This window comes from Saimiri boliviensis, chromosome 11, assembly GCF_048565385.1.
Source record: "Saimiri boliviensis isolate mSaiBol1 chromosome 11, mSaiBol1.pri, whole genome shotgun sequence".
NCBI classification, from domain to species: Eukaryota; Metazoa; Chordata; class Mammalia; order Primates; family Cebidae; genus Saimiri; species Saimiri boliviensis.
This window is the reverse complement of record NC_133459.1, coordinates 36,659,529-36,676,375: the sequence shown is the minus strand read 5'-3', so window position 1 is coordinate 36,676,375 and position 16,847 is coordinate 36,659,529. Positions and strand designations below refer to the sequence as shown.

At 46.1% G+C, this 16,847-nt stretch overlaps 1 protein-coding gene and 1 non-coding gene across 13 annotated transcripts in view; one reads left to right on the top strand and one right to left on the bottom strand.

The window, feature by feature from the left end:
- INPP5B (inositol polyphosphate-5-phosphatase B) overlaps window positions 1-16,847 on the top strand; it is an 80,613-nt gene that overhangs the window by 15,097 nt on the left and 48,669 nt on the right. For 6 of the 12 annotated variants that reach the window (XR_012512381.1, XM_074380543.1, XM_074380550.1 and 3 more), the window contains one exon: window positions 647-787. Coding sequence is in view for 7 of the 12 variants with exons in the window: in XM_074380543.1 (XP_074236644.1) it covers window positions 647-787 (141 nt within the window). In the remaining 5 variants the exon portion in view is untranslated. Of the gene's footprint in view, window positions 1-646; window positions 1,028-2,102; window positions 2,208-16,847 lie in introns of those variants that run through there. The other 6 variants (XM_074380544.1, XM_074380552.1, XM_074380542.1 and 3 more) reach the window with 5 other exon arrangements.
- Window positions 16,417-16,523, bottom strand: LOC120366122 (U6 spliceosomal RNA). Its single transcript, XR_005580872.1, has one exon. It is a non-coding gene; the product is annotated as a U6 spliceosomal RNA (small nuclear RNA).

The following is a 16,847-nucleotide window of genomic DNA, read 5'->3' as shown; positions in this document are numbered from 1 at the left end:
CTCTGTGACCTTAGACTTAACCTCTCTGAACTCGGCTTCCTTGTATATAAAATTGGGATGATAGGCTGGGTGCGGTGGCTCATGCCTGTAATCCCAACACTTTGGGAGGCTGAAGCTGGCAGATCACTTGAGGTCACGAGTTCGAGACCAGCCTGATCAATATGGTGAAACCCCCGACTCTACTAAAAATGCAAAAGTTAGCCAGGTGTGGTGGCAAGTGCCTGTAATCCCAGTTACTCGGGAGGCTGAGGCAGGAGAATCGCTTGAACCTGGGAGGTGGAGGTTGCAGCGAGCTGAGATCACGCCACTGCATTCCAGCCTAGGGGACACAGCCAGACCCCATCTCAAAAAAAAAAAAAAAGAAAAGAAAAAGGATAATAGTTTTCTCCCTCATGAAGTGTGTTACGAGGAGTAGGAAGATAATATTTATACGAAGCACAGACCTTGGCACATAGTTACCGTGAGGTTCAATGGCGGAGTCTCTGCCTTGGAATAGTACTTTTGTGTTCACAATTATTCTTGCATTTTAACCTCAGACCCTTCTGTGCGCAAGAGAAACAGGCCAGGAGGGTCTCGGGATAATACAATCATTCAGAGCAGGCTCATTAAGCCCATGGCTCAGTCTGCCCTCCTTGTTCCTGCACAGGCTTCGATTCTGCGACCCGGGATCCTGAATTCCTGTGGCTGTCTCGGTACAGGTGCGCAGAGCCGGAACCCGAGCTGCCGACGCCGCTCGATTGTAACTCGGCCCCAGGTACCTGGCCAGGGTGCGCGACAATTGGCGGAGGCAGGTATCCGTCTCGAAAGGAGCGGTGGGGATTGGAGGAGGCCTGGCTTGAGGAGGCGGGCTCTATTTTGTTTTGGGGCGGAGCGATGAAGAAGACAGGCTTTCGATTGGTGGAGGGGCACACGGGGGCGGGTTCGTCTTGGGGGTGGAGTGCGCGGGGCGGGCGGCGGGATGAAGAGCTTGAGGAGGCAGATAGGGAAATGTCTGCCGCCGTCGGCTCTCGGGAGCGCAACTCTGCAGGTCCGGCGGGCGGCGGGAAACTGGGCTGGGGAGTTGGGCCGGGGGCGGCGGTGGGCCCGGCCCATGGGTGGGCAGGGTCTGCGGTTTGGCCGGTGGACGCACGGGGCGAACACCAAAGTCTTGGTGGCCCTCCGGAGGCTGGGACACTGGGGCAGAAGTTCTGTTACGTTCTTCTCAGCCGGGTGTGACGAGAGCAGGAGGGTGGGAATGGGATACTCGGGAATCCGGAGGCTGGGGTTTTAGTAAAGCTCCGTTTCGAGCACGCTGTGTGGCCTCGGGCCACTCGCTGCCCCTCTCTGGACCTGTTTCGCCATCTGAGCTTGCTCTTCAATCCTGACCTTCCGAGTTTGTCGCGTGGGGGGTGCACTCCCTATGACAGAGCCTTCCTTTGGGTGAGGTGTGGTATATGTTGGGGTCCTGTCAGTCCTCAGACCCTGTGATGATAGTGTCAGTCCTCAGACCCTGTGATGATAGTGCAGTGCACAGGGCTTGAGTCTTGGGGAGCCCCGTCTACTCTGGGACTGGAGGCCGGGATGAGGTTACAGGTTATAAAGGGACTGGGTTTTTTCCCACCGAGCTGTTGATGAATAATGAGCAGCACAGAAGGCCAGAGGCTCAGGGATGAAATTTGGCTGAGTCCGCTCTTTTGTCCAGCTCCAGGGTTTTCTGCAAGGGCTCCAGGTGCTTTTTTCCCCTGGGTGTGTCCTTGAGGCTCCATTTATGTGCAAGCTTTGCATGACCCTTATTACCTATTTGTACTTCTTTTCTCAGTCATTTGCCAGCAGTGAATAGGCTGTCAAGTAGATGTGTAAAGTGTGGGCCAGCACTCCACTTGCTCTTACAAGGCTTGGAAACTGTGAGAGGCAGGGAGGAGTGGCATGTTGCACAAGAGTTTGTAAAATGAGAGGAAATGAGGTGGGCAGAAGACTTCCTCAGTGCTTACGTTTCTCCTTCATTGCAGCCACCACAAGGTGCGATTGAAGAGCCTGATGGTGCTGATAGTTTGCGTCTTCCTTGGGCTTATCTCAGAGTTCACTATCGCTTGAGTTTCCATGACATTCTGGGCTATAGTTCGGGGACGGGTGAGAGTTTAAGAGCACTTCATCTCTTTGCCCCTTCACAAGAGACTGCCAGAATCCAGAGAGTTGACGGAGGACAAGCCCAATGGCAGCAGAAAGAGGTGGGTGCTGAGTTCTCAGCCAGTACACCAGAGCTAGGCCAGGCAGGCACTTCACTCCCTTAGTCTTCAACTCTGAAGCCAGTTAGCTTCTCCTGGGTGAGAAATGTGCAGGGATCTCAAGCTTTCATTTCCTTTCCGAGCCACATGCTGGAGACGATTTATTGATGTTAAGGTTTTGGTTTTATTTTCTTTTATAATAATTTGAAAGCCGAGTGTGGTGGCGCGTATCTATAAGTCCCAGCTCCTTGAGAGGCTGAGGTGGGAGGCTTGAGCCCAGGAGTGTGAGGGTGATGTGCACCATGATTGATCCTGTGAATTAGCTATTGCACTCCAGCCTAGGCAACATAGTGAGATTGTCTCTAAAATAAATAAATAAATAGTTTAAACAATTTTGTTGGCTGGGTGTGGTGGCTCATTCCTGTACTCCCAGCACTGTGGGAAGCAGAGGCGGGCGGGCCACCTGTGGTCAGGAGTTTGAGACTAGCCTGGCCAACATGGCGAAATCCCATCTCTACTAAAAATACAAAAATTAGGTGGGTGTCATGTCGCATGCCTGTAATCCCAGGTACTCGGGAGGCTGAGGTAAGAGAATCGCTTGAACCTGGGAGGCAGAGGTTGCAGTGAGCTGAGATTGCGTCACTGGACTCTATCCTGGGAGACAGAGCGTGACTCCATCTCAAAAAAAATTTTTGTCTTATCATAATACCTACAGTAAGTGGGGTTACACTATTAATTGCTAAGTTGCTCCTGCTAAAATTGCTAAAAAATGGCATCAAGCCTCTCAGTTCTATTTGGGTTATCTCTGTTTTCAGAGTTATTCTGACCTCAGAGGAAAGTTACATCTTCTACAACAGGTAGGAAAAACCCTTTGGGCTGCCTCTGGATGTCGATACAGGCCCCAAGGGAAACAGAGTAGTAGATTTGTTTTTTCTTATATGCATATGATCAAAATACTCACTTCTTGATAGCCTAGAAAACCCAAGGCAAAATGTTGCTTAAAAATGCTGTTTTTGGCCAGGCGCAGTGGCTCACACCTGTAATCCCAGCACTTTGGGAGGCGGAGGCAGGTGGATCATGAAGTCAGGAGTTTGAGACCAGCCTGGCCAATGTGGCAAAACCCTGTCTCAACTAAAAATACAAAACTTAGCCCAGGTTTGGTGGCTCATGCCTGTAATCCCAGCGCTTTGGGAGGCCGAGGCAGGCGGATCATGAGGTCAAGAGATCAAGACCATCCTGGCTAACACAGTGAATCCCCTTCTCTACTAAAAATACAAAAAAATTAGCTGGGCGTGGTGGTGGGAGCCTGTAGTCCTAGCTGCTTGGGAGGCTGTGACAGGAGAATTGTTTGAACCCGGGAAGCAGAGGTTGCAGTGAGCCAAGATCGTGCCATTGCACTCCAGCCTGGGTGACAAGAGCAAGACTACGTCTCAGAAAAAAACAAACAAACAAACAAACAAACAAACCCATATATATATATATATATACATATGCTGTTTTTGATACACAATAGGAGAGACAAGGCTCCCCCCCAAGAGCTGGCAGTCTGATGGAGAGGGGTCTGATAATACATAGATAGAGGTAAGAGAGTATAGGGTTGGCCCAGCAGGACAGTGTTCCTTGTAGGGAGAGCTTGGTAGGGATTATATTAGAAGAATGAAATGAAGCTAGTTTCAGACTGGGATCCATGTCTTCAGGTTCAGATCGGTATCTAGGAGCTAAGTTGTGGTGTTGAGGTAATGCTTCTGATTGAGTGGCAGCCTGTTCATGTGATTCTCTTGGCCTCTTCAACTACTTCAAGTGCCAATTGTCAAGGCCAGCTTGCAGTGACATTAGATTGGTAGTTGGATTAGTAGGCATCTTTCTGCTCCTTCACTTATTTAAATGCTCTTAATATCTTTTTCTTTTTTTCTTCCTAACCACTAGATGACCAGGGATGCTGTTAATTTCCTTGTGCAGCTTTTCCTTTCCTTAAAAAGAGTGAAGTCCGATTTGGGAGAAATGCCTCATTATTTCCATCTAGCAACTGAAGTTGCTTTTATCCAGAAAACCCCATTGAGGATCCTGGCTGCACAGTGCCCAGTACTGAGCCAAGTCAGTCTGTCAAATGTTCACCTGCATTACATCCCTGGTACACGCAAAGGCCTGGAGCTGTGTTCTGGAGGATTTTGAAATACGTGCTAGAAAGGAAATGGCTACTCAGAAGTCCCACAGGGCCATTCTGGGCTATTTTAACAAAGCGGTAATAGCAAATAAATTTTGGCCTTTTGAAGTGGTTTTTTTAATCCACTGGTTGATTAGAAATGAGTCAGCTTGGGCCAGGCGAGGTGGCTCACACCTGTAATCCCAGCACTTTGGGAGGCTGAGGTGGGTGAATCACAAGGTCAGGAGTTCAAGACCTGGCCAAGATGGTGAAACCCGTCTCTACTAAAAATACAAAAATTAGCTGGGTGTGGTGGCACATGCTTGTAATCCCAGCTACTCGGGAGGCTGAGGCAGAGAATTGTTTGAACCTGGGAGGTGGAGGTTGCAGTAAGCAGAGATCACACCACTGCACTCCAGCCTGGGCAATAGAGTGAGACTCCGTCAAAAAAAAAAAGAAGAATGCCGGGCGTGGTGGCTCATGCCTGTAATCCTAGCACTTTGGGAGGCCGAGGTGGGTGGATCACCTGAGGTCAGGAGTTCAAGACTAGCCTGTCCATCATGGTGAAACCGCATCTTAAAAAAAAAGAAAAAGAAAAAAAAGAAATGAGTCAGCTTTGTAGTAACTCAAATTTAAAGGAGAAGATGTGTTATTTTTTCTCTAGACCCAGGAAACAAAACATTAAAGTCTGTCTGGCCAGTGAAAGGAAATGAATGCTATTTATATCTCAGGGTAACATAAAGGGTAACCTAGATTACCAGAGTAGAAGCCAGAAAGCATGTTAGCAAAATAGCCCTGGGTTGGTTTTCCCTCTCACTCTCTGTTTCATCTTACTTTGTCAGTACTAATAGGTAAAACTTGTGTGACCAACATATCCTTTTAACATGGGGAAAACAAATTTGCTTTTGTTTATCTTAGAGTACAAATATCACCCATCATTTCCACCTTTGTGGGAAGGTCTGCAGGCTCCTCAGTAAATTATTTTAGGTCACCTTGTTTCCTGAAACAAAAGAGAACTGTATTCGTTTTTCTTCTTCCTTTTGTTGCTCCCCTCTCCATTTTCCTTCTTGGTGCCATTTAACCCCGTTTTTTGTTTCTAGCACAGGAGAACCCACTAAAGAGTCTTTTTTTCTTCTGAAAACAGTTTGTTTTGGAATTCTACAGTGATTGTTGAGAGCAAGTGAGGTGACCCACAAACACTCAGAAGTGGAGCTTTGAACAAAAAAATCCTCAGGGAAGGGACGGTTCAGGAAGAGGAAGGCATCAATATTTATTAGAGGAAAGATGCTGTACTGTCGGAGGATAGATGCTAGCTAACATGCATGTTTTTCTTTGCTACTTAAAATGTACTGTTTGCCCAGCACAGTGGTGTGCACCTGTAGTCCCAGCTACCCAGGAGGCTGAGGTGGGAGTCTTGCTTGAGGAGTTCCAGACCAGCCTGGGCAACAAAGTGATATCTCTATATTTAAATTAATGACTTAATTAAATAAATTATGCTCTAACAGTTTTGTTGTTGGTGATCCATACATGTACTGAAGCTAGAAAATGTGAATGAGAAGAGGCTTGCTTTCTTGGAATGCCGATGGTGAGAATTTAAACAAAGTGGGTGTCAAGTAGTCTGGACATTTTTCTTTTCATCATTGTTCCTTGGTGCACTATTATTCTCCTTTTTTGTTTATATTTATTTTTATTTTATTTTATTTTATTTTTTTGAGGCAGAGTCTTGCTCTGTTGCCAAGGCTGGAGTGCAGTGGTATGATCTCTGCTCACTGCAGCCTCTGCCTTCCGGGTTCAAGCAATTCTCCTGCCTCAGCCTCCCAAGTAGCTGGGATTACAGACCCATGCCACCATGTCTGGCTAAATTTTGTATTTTTAGTAAAGACTGGGTTTCACCATTTTGGCCAGGTTGGTCTTGAACTCCTGACCTCAGGTGATCCACCCACCTTGCCATCTCAAAGTGCTGGGATTACAGGCGTGAGCTATCATGCCTGGACTAATTTTTGTATTTTTAGTAGAGACAGGGTTTCACCATATTGGCTGGGCTGGTCTCGAACTCCTGACCTCAAGTGATTCGCCTGCTTGGCCTCCCAAAGTGCTGGCATTGCAGGCTTGAGCCACCATGCCCAGCCTCTTTTTGTTTTTAGAGATGAGATCTCCCTGTGTTGCCCAGGCTGGTCTCAAGTGATCCTCCCACCTCAGCCTCCCAAAGTCCTGGGATTACAGGCATGAGCCACTGCACCTGACCTCAAGTGATCCACCTGCCTCAGCCTCCCAAAGTGCTGGGATTACAGGCATGAGCCACCGCACCTGACCCCTTGGTACAATATTAGATGTATGTCTTAACTTTCCTTATATGTCTGTAAAATAGGAGTGAATGTTTGCCTCCTGAAGGTCACACAGGACTTAAGGAATACTAAATTATTTAGACGTGCTTTTATTTGGGAAATACAATTAGAAATGGGAAATGCTAGCCAGGAGTGAGGTGGCTCATACCTGTAATCCCAGCATTTTGGGAGGCCTAGGTGGGCAGATCACTTGAGGCCAGGAGCTCGAGATCAGCCTGGCCAACATGGTGAAACCCTGTTCTACTAAAAATACAAAAATTAGCTCGGCAGGGTGGCATGTGCCTATAGTCCTAACTACTTAAGAGGCTGAGGCTTGAGAATGACTTGAACCCTGGAGGCAGAGGTTGCAGTGAGCTGAGATCACACCACTGCACTCCACCCTGGGCAACACAGGGAGACTCTGTCTCCAAAAAAAAAAAAAAGAAATGGGAAATGTTCACCTGTGAGAACCGAGAACCTGGCTCCTCTATTCAGGGCCTATCCTAGGGCGATTCATTTCCTGTTAAGAACTACACTGGCTGGATGTGGTAACTTATGCCTGTAATCCCAGCACTTTGGGAGGCCAAGGCGGGTGAATCACCTGAAGTCAGGAGTTCGAGACCAGCCTGGCCAACGTGGTGAAACCCTGTCTTCACTAAAAATACAAAAATTAGCCAGGTGTGGTGGCATGCACCTGTAATCCTAGCTACTGGGGAGGCTGAGGCAGGAAAATCACTTGAACCCTGGAGATGGAGGTTGCAATAAGCAGAGATCATGCCACTGCACTCCAGCCTGGGTGACACAGCGAGACTCTGTCTCCAAAAAAAAAAAAAAAAAAAAAATCGAGTTAAAGTACAAACCACAGTGCTTTGAAAAAAAAAAAAAAAAAAAGGCCGGGTGCAGTGGCTCACACCTGTATTCCCAGCACTTTGGGAGGCCGAGGCAGGTGGGTAATGACCAGCCTGGCCAACATAGTGAAACCCCCATTTCTACTAAAAACACAAAAAATTAGTCAGGTATGGTGGCAGGCACCTGTAATCCTAGCTACTTGAGAGGCTGAGACAGGAGAATCGCTTGAACCCAGGAGGTGGAGGTTGCAGTGAGACGATATCATGCCATTGCACTCCAGCTGGGACGACAGTGTATGGACTCCGTCTAAAAAAAAAGAAAAGAAAAAAAGAAATGCACTTACTATCTTCTTTACTCCGTTCTCCCTCCATTTTCATGTTTCTGAATGCCATCACTAACAACCTCAGGACATCCTTGACTTTCACTCTGCTATTATGTCTAATAAGCAAATTCTGTTCATTCTTTTTCTGAAGTGCCTCTCCTATCTACACACATTTCAAAATCCCCGTCGTTCACGTTGGTATCCTCTTACCTGAACTGTTGCAGTCGTCTCCATATAAGTCTTCCCAACCTCAAGTTTCCCTCTCCCTTCAGGATCTCCTTAGAACATAACTTTGATTGTGTATGTGAACTTGAATATTGTACCACTACCTGTTGCCTGCAGAATAAAGTTTAAATTCCTTAGTGTAGTGGTCAAGTCCCCTGCACTGCCTGTCCTCAGCCCGCTTCTCTGGTGTTATCTGCTGCAACTCATCTTCATTTCCTTTTACTTCAAACTCAACTGCTTATTATTTCTGGATAAAGCCTTGTACCTTTTCCCCTCTCTGTTGACTTCCCATTCAGCTACATTTTTGTAAACTTGAACTTGCTGCTTTTAGCATTTTGCATTCTCTCTCCTTCCCAAATGACAGTGGAATGCTTTGTACATCAGTAGGTGCTCAAAAAATCTCTGTCTGTCTCTGGTTGAAGTGTAGAAACCCATACAGTTTTTAGCCTATGGTGCTTTGTGGCCTGAACAACTCCTGCCCTCTTCCTCTTTGAGCATGCTCTATGTTGCCCTCCCCCATCCCTGGTTTGCTCTTGCCCACTTCTCTTTTAGCTTTATCACCAGACCACAGACAGTTCACAGAAGGCCCAATGAAGGGTGAGCCTGAGAAGGAAAAATTCAAGTCATCTCTCCAAGGGCCTATCACCACTAACTAACCTGTTGCTGTAAAGTAATTGCACTGTAGTCTTCCTCCTTGAAAGCTAAACTGGTCATATTTAGTCCTTGCCAGCCTAAACTGGATTTGCACAGGATGCAAATTGGATTTTCAATCTGGAGCTTACAGTTTGCATGGCACATGATGTGTTTTTAGAGATGTCTGTGTTCATTTTATTTTATTTTTTTGAGACAGAGTCTTACTCTGTTGCCCAGGCTGGAGTGCAGTGGCATGATCTCAACTCACTGCAACATCCACCTCCTAGGTTCAAGTGGTTCTCCTGCCTCAGCCTCCCAAGTAGCTGGGACTGCAGATGTGCGCCACCACACCTGGCTTATTATTATTATTATTATTATTTGAGCCAGAGTCTTGCTCTGTCACCTAGGCTGGAATCCATGGCATTATCTTGACTCACTGCAACCTCCACCTCCCATGTTCGATTGGTTCTTCTGCCTCAGCTTCCCAAGTAGCTGAGACTACAGGTGCCTGCCACCATGCCCAGCTAATTTTTATTGTTTTTATTTTTTTGAGACAGTCTTGTTCTGCCACTCAGGCTGGAGTGCAGTAGCTCAATCTCAGCTCATTGTAACCTCCACCTCCTGTGTTCAAGCAGTTCTCCTGCCTCAGCCTCCTGAATAGCTGGGATTACAGGTTCCCACCAGCATGCCCATTATAGGCAGCTGCCACCACTCCTGGCTAATTTTTGTATTCTTAGTAGAGACAGAGTTTTGCCATGTTGGCCAGGCTGGTCTCGAACTCCTGACCTTAGGTGATCCACCTGCCTTGGCTTCCCAAAGTGTTAGGATTACAGGCGTGAGCTGCCATGCCTGGACTTTATTTTATTTATTAATTTCTTTTTAAAATGTTTTGTATTTTTAGTAGAGGTGTAGAGGTGGAGTTTTACCATGTTGGCCAGACTGATCTCAAACTTCTGACCTCAGGTGATCCACCCACCTCAGCCTCCCAAAGTGCTGGGATTATAGGCGTGAGCCACCGCACCCCGCCCTGTGTTCATTTTAAATGCTAGAATCTCTGTTAAGTTTTTTTTTTTTTTTTTTTTTTTGAGACGGAGTTTCGCTCTTGTTACCCAGGCTGGAGTGCAATGGCGCGATCTCGGCTCACCGCAACCTCCGCCTCCTGGGTTCAGGCAATTCTCCTGCCTCAGCCTCCTGAGTAGCTGGGATTACAGGCACGTGCCACCAAGCCCAGCTAATGTTTTGTATTTTTAGTAGAGACGGGGTTTCACCATGTTGACCAGGATGGTCTCGATCTCTTGACCTTGTGATCCATCCGCCTCGGCCTCCCAAAGTGCTGGGATTACAGGCTTGAGCCACCGTGCCCGGCTTCTCTGTTAAGTTTTTTTTTTTTTTTTTTTTTTTTTGAGACGGAGTTTTTGCTCTTGTTACCCAGGCTGGAGTGCAATGGCACGCTCTCGGCTCACCGCAACCTCTGCCTCCTGGGTTCAGGAAATTCTCCTGCCTCAGCCTCCTGAGTAGCTGGGACTACAGGCACGCGCCACCATGCCCAGCTAATTTTTTGTATTTTTAGTAGAGACGGGGGGGGTTTCACCACGTTGACCAGGATGGTCTCGATCTCTCGACCTCGTGATCCACCCACCTCGGCCTCCCAAAGTGCTGGGATTACAGGCTTGAGCCACCGCGCCCGGCCTCTGTTAAGTTTTTTAAAGCCACGAGATACTTGAGAAATGTAAAATAGATGAAAAAAGAAAACTAAACATGGTTATTTAACTTTGAAGAAAATAACAAAACTATTTGGGATGGTGTTGAAGCTGAAATGGAAAAAATGTATTCTTTCCAGTCTTTTTAATGCCAGGTGCCCTGTGTTATGAATGTCACTCAAGAGTTACCTGCCCTTTGTAGTATGTGCTAGGTAAACACTTAGCTCCTTTCTGTCATAAGAATAAAATCCAAACTCCACATGGTGTTTGAAGTCTTATAGTTTAGCCTAAATTTATTACTGTTATTATCATTATTAGTAGTACTTACCATTTATTAAGCGCTTACTTTGGGTCCATGAGGCTTACACTGTGTCACAGAAGTTCCATAAGAGGATCTCTATTTTTCAGCTGGGAGATTGAGGCTTAGAGAGGGTGGTTAACATGCTTGTGATCACTCATCTGGTCAGTTGCAGAGTCGAAAGTAGAACTCAGGTCGCACTTGAGTCCTAACTCTTTTTTTTTTTTTTTTTTGAGACAGAGTGTCGCTCTTGTTACCCAGGCTGGAGTGCAATGGCACGATCTCGGCTCACCGCAACCTCTGCCTCCTGGGTTCAGGCAATTCTCCTGCCTCAGCCTCCTGAGTAGCTGGGACTACAGGCACGCGCCACCATGCCCAGCTAATTTTTTGTATTTTTAGTAGAGACGGGGTTTCACCACGTTGACCAGGATGGTCTCGATCTCTTGACCTCGTGATCCACCCGCCTCAGCCTCCCAAAGTGCTGGGATTACAGGCGTGAGCTACCGCGCCCGGCCGAGTCCTAACTCTTACACTCTTTTTTTTTTTGAGACAGAGTCTCGCTCACTACCCAGGCTGGAGTGCAGTGGTGTGATCTCAGCTGACTGTAACCTTTGCCTCCTGAGTCCCAGTCATTCCCCTGCCTCAGCCTCCCAAATAGCTGGGATTATGGGCGCCTGCTACCACACTCAGCTAGTGTAATCATTAGTAGAGATGGGGTTTCTCCATGTTGGCCAGGCTGGTCTTGAACTCCTGACCTCAAGTGATCTGCCCACCTTGGCCTCCTAAAGCTCTAGGATTACAGGCGTGAGCCACTGCGCCCAGTCACACTCTTCTTTTGTATCCCTGGTGGTTCTCAAATAAAACTTTTACCTACTTATTTATCCTACTTATTACTTGTTTCTGATCATACCATAATGCTATATCTTTATTCTTTTGCTGAAGTTATTTTCTCTGCCAGAAATGCCTTCTGAGCCCCTTGTTTTCTCCTTGGTAATATAGTTTATTGATTGAGATCACAGACTCTTGGCTCAGATTCCCTAGGTTTGAACCCTGGCTGTGTATGCCGTTTATGACTGTGTGCTCTTGGGCAAGTTATTTAACATCTTTGTGTGTGTCTCCTGGTCTGTGACATGGACATAATAACAGCACATACATGGTAGAGTAGTTGTAACGATAAAATACATGTGAAGTGATTTAAACAGTGCTCAATATGTAGTAGCCTTAAGTATTTGCTCTTTTTATTTTTGACATGGAGTCTTGCTCTGTCACCCAGGCTGGAGTGCAGTGGCATGATATTGGCTCACTGTAACCTCTGCCTCCTGGGTTCAAGTGATTCTTGTGCCTCAGCCTCCCGAGTAGTTGGGATCACAGGCACCTGCCACCAAACCTGGCTAATTTTTTTGTGTTTTTAGTAGGCACTGGGTTTTACTATTGTGGCCAGGCTAGTCTTGAACTCCTGACGTCAGGTAATCCACCCACCTCAGAAGTACTGGGATTACAGGCGTGAACCACTGCACCTGGCCAAGTATTTGCTCTTAATATTATTAATATTGGTAATATTACTATCATTGTCATCATCAACAGAGGCCTGACTTGTATTCTAAGTAGTTGGATCTAGACTGGCTGAATTCTTTGCTAGTATATGAGGCTCTGTCGCAGACTTAGAGAGCCTGTGGAATGTCCCCCTGGTGGTGTGTGCACAGCATGATGTCACTGTCAAGCACTGAACCCACTCACTTAATCTGGTCAGTTTGAACTGTCAGGTATTTTGATGCACATGGTTTGCAGGTATTTTGCTCCCATGGTTTTGCAGGTTCTTCCAGTGTGCTGGAAATGGAATGCAAAGGCTGGTGACTGAGAAGATAGGAGGGGACACCTCCTCCTAGACCTGTCTAGTAGATGTTCAGGAAGGGTAGAACATGATTTCCACCCAGCAGTGACTGCCACCCTCCCACACATTCTGTAGAAACTGTGCTGATACTTTTGCTTTGTTATCCAAATAGATTTAAACCTTTTATTCACATTGTACTGATCCCTGGGAGTTTATAGTTTCAGTGGTGATGATGTCCTCATGCTTGCAAAAGGGGAGGCTGTGGGACTTTGGAGTCAAGTAGATCTGGGTTTTAAAGCTAACTGCACCATTTACTGGCTCTATGTCCTCAGGCATGTCTGCTATCTGCTCTAGGCCTCAATAGCCTTATTTGTAAAATGAGACTAATAATCAGACACCATGGATGAAACATTTAACATAGTACCTAACTATGAGAGGTGCTTGATAAATGGTAGTCGTTATTATTAAAGCAGTGGGGGATTAGGAGTGATGGAGAAGAAGGAAAGGAACAGTTCCTGAATGCCTGCTGTGTACCAGGCGTTGTGCTAGGTTCATGACCCATGTAGATTGTATTTGTTTATCCTTTTGAGGTCTCTGTAAGGATGGTAGCATTACTTCCATTTTACAAATGAGGAAGCAAATTAAGTAATTTGTTTGAGATTTCATATGAAGTGATGGATGGAGTCAGTAACATTACCAGCTCTATTTTATTCCAAAGCCCAAAGCATTTTCCAAAACACTCTAATGTTTCTTAAAGTGCTAGACACGTTATATTTACAGGAAGACACTCAAAATTCAGAGAAATGACTACCGAGGACTTATGTGACTGGGGAGGGCTTCATGAAGGAGGAGGTAGGAATTGAGGTTGGGCTTCAAAGGAGAGGTGGCCAGAAAGTAGGAGGAATTTCATATGAAGGCATGAGTGAGGATAGCATGTGTGAAGAATCTATGCTTTTAGAGCGTGCTGTCTTTGGGTGATGGATTGATGAGGGAGAATAAAGCCAAAACGCAAAGGGCCTCAGATGCCAGTTGAACCAGTTTGGGTCTTAACCTGTAGGCAGTGGTGTAATACAGGAGTATTTAGATCAGGGAGAGAGAAAATCACAGATTAATCAGGTCAAGTGTGGAGGCTAAATGGGTAGGGAGAAGTGGGAAGATCTCATAGTTGGGAGACTCCTGAGGTAGCAAGTGAGGAGATGATAGCCTGGAGGAAGGCAGCTGTGAGACTGAAGAAACAGATGACTGACGCTTTCTGGGGGCCCAAGGAGAGAGGTGAGCTGATGGCAAGACTGTACACCTGGCTGACAGGAAGAATGATGGTGCTGATAACAGGCAGGAGAGCTCCGGGAAAGAGTCCAGAATCAGACTGCAGTTTTACCTGCCTGCCTCCCGACCTCCCGCATATAGAACATCTTATAGAAGTGCCCAGGGGACAGTGGAGGTGTGAGCTCAGACAGGGCTAGACAGCCGCATTCATAATCAGCTGGGATGGCTGGCGGGTTCCTTGTAGAACAAGAAGAACAAGGTCTAGATCTGGACTGTCCAATATGGTAGTCACTAGCCATATGTAGCTAAGCTTTTTTTTTTTTTTTAAGAGATGGGGTCTCGCTATATTGATTGACTAGGCTGGTCTCGAACTCCTGGCCTCAAGCCAGCCTCCCATCTTACACTCCGAAAGTGCTGGGATTACAGGCTAAACTTAATTTAGGTAAAATCAAATAAAAAATTCAGTTTTTTGGTTGGGCGTGGTGGCTCATGCCTGTAATCCCAGCAGTTTAGGAGGCCTAGGCAGGCAGATTGCTTGAAGTCAGGAGTTTGATAGCAGCCTGGCCAACATGGTGAAACCCTATTGAAACCATCTCTACTGAAAATACAAAAATTATCTGGGCGTGGTGGTGCGTGCCTGTAATCCCAGCTACTAGGGAGGCTGAGGCAGGAGAATTGCTTCGGAGGCAAAGGTTGCAGTGAGTAGAGATTGTGCCACTGCACTACAGCCTGGGTGACAGAACAGGACCCTTTCTCAAAAAAAAAAAAAAGAAAAAAAATTATTTTTTTTATTTCTTGAAGTCGTATACTGCCCCCCAACCCCACAGACAGAATCTTGCTGTGTCACCCAGGCTGGAGTGCAGTGGTGCAATCTTGGCTCACTACAACCTCCGCCTGCTGGGTTCAAGCAATTCTCTTGCCTCAGCCTCCTCAGTAGCTGGGATTACAGGCACCCACCACTGCGCCTGGCTAATTTTTGTATTTTTAGTAGAGACAGGGTTTCACCATGTTGGCCAGGCTGGTTTCAAACTCCTGACCTCGTGATCCATCTGCCTTGCCCTCCCAAAGTGCTAGAATTACAGGCATGAGCCACTGCGCCTGGCCTCAAGCCATATTTTAAGTGTTCAATATGTATTGGACAGCACAGTTACGGAATATTTCCATCATCAAAAATGTTCTATTGGACAGTACTGGTCTAGGGCTTGGGGAGTACCTACAAATAACTAGGGGGCCTAGAGGAGGAAAAAGAGCAAAAGAAGACGGAGCAATTGAATGAAGAAATAATCTTGCTGCCTCTCAGATGATTCTCAAAAGAAATGGGGTATTTCAGTTTTGGTTTGAATTTATTTTTCCTTGTATGATGGCATGTTTTAGAAAAAGCCCAGACTGCAGTGGCTCACACCTATAATCCCAGCACTTGAGGAGGTTAAGGTGGGTGGACCACTTGAGGTTAGGAGTTCAAGACCAGACTGGGCAAGATGGCAAAAGCCCGTCTCTACTAAAAATACAAAAATTAGCTGGGAGCAGTGGCAGGTACCTGTAATCCTAGCTGTTTGGGCGGCTGAGGCATGAGAATCTCTTGAACCCAGGAGGCAGAGGTTGCAGTGAGCCAGATCACGCCACTTATCTCCAGCCTGGGCGACAGAGCGAGACTCCATCTCAAAAAAAAAAAAAAAGGAAAAAGAAAAAGAAAAGCCCAGACTCCAATTCAGTGGTAGCCCTGGCTACAGGATGTTGAAATCGAAGCCTTGCCATCTATCTTTGTTTCATAAGTCTGGGCCTTCAACAGATCTTGTTTGGCTTCTAGAACACTTGTTGGTCATGCAGTGAGGTTAAGCCTCATGTTAACCACGGGAAAAGAAGACAGCAACTGTATGAGGCAGACAGTGTTATCTTGCTGAAATGAGGAAGCAGATGCTTAGAGAAGTTTGATAACTTTCTCAATATAATGTGCCTTTGACTCCAAAGCCTGTGTATATGTAAAACACAAAAAATATGCATTTTTATAGCTAACTATAGGAAGTACATATAAGCAAAAATAAATCTAACCACTGAGAAATAACTACTGTTAACATTTTGCTGTATACCCTTCCAGACTTTCCCTGTGTCTGTGTATGGGTCCATACAAATACAGCATATGTGACTATTGATAAACATGTTATCTATGCACATAGACATATACTCCAGTCTTTTCTAACGTATCTAGGTATGTCAGGCCATGCTCATTAACTACCATCCTCAATCCCTTATCAGCAGTTCTGAAGTTCTGAAAGCGCTAAAGGCTGGAACAAATTTTTCTTTCTTTTTTTTTTTTTTTTTGAGACAGAGTGTCACTCTTGTTACCCAGGCTGGAGTGCAATGGCACGATCTCGACTCACCGCAACCTCCGCCTCCTGGATTCAAGCAATTCTCCTGCCTCAGCCTCCTGAGTAGCTGGGACTACAGGCACGCGCCACCATGCCCAGCTAATTTTTTGTATTTTTAGTAGAGATGGGGTTTCACCACATTGACCAGGATGGTCTCAATCTCTCGACCTCGTGATCCACCCACCTCGGCCTCCCAAAGTGCTGGGATTACAGGCTTGAGCCACCGCGCCCGGCCTCTTTCTTTATTTTTTTTAAAAAAATATGGAACGCTTCGCGAATTTGTGTGTCATCCTTGTGTAGGGGCCATGCTAATCTTCTCTGTATCGTTCCAATTTTAGTATATGTGCCGCTGAAGCGAGCACCAAATTTTTCCTGTAAGTTTGACCCAAGCTCAATGTGGCAGTAAGACTTGGTTGAACTGACATGAGACTATTTATAGGCTTTGTTTATCGCACTAAGTGTTACTATTCATAAGTTATGCTGTGGAAATATAGAGTGTTTGATTAACTGGGTATTGCCTCAGACTCCCCTGGGGTTGTTATATAGGATATGATATAGGTAATGTGTTATCTTCCTAAAATGCCTCAAATTCTGAATTCCAAAAAACACTTGGCCCAAAGGATTTCAGATAAGGGCTTATGGGTCTGTATTAGGTTATGTTGCTGCTTGGGCTAAGGAAGGCACCT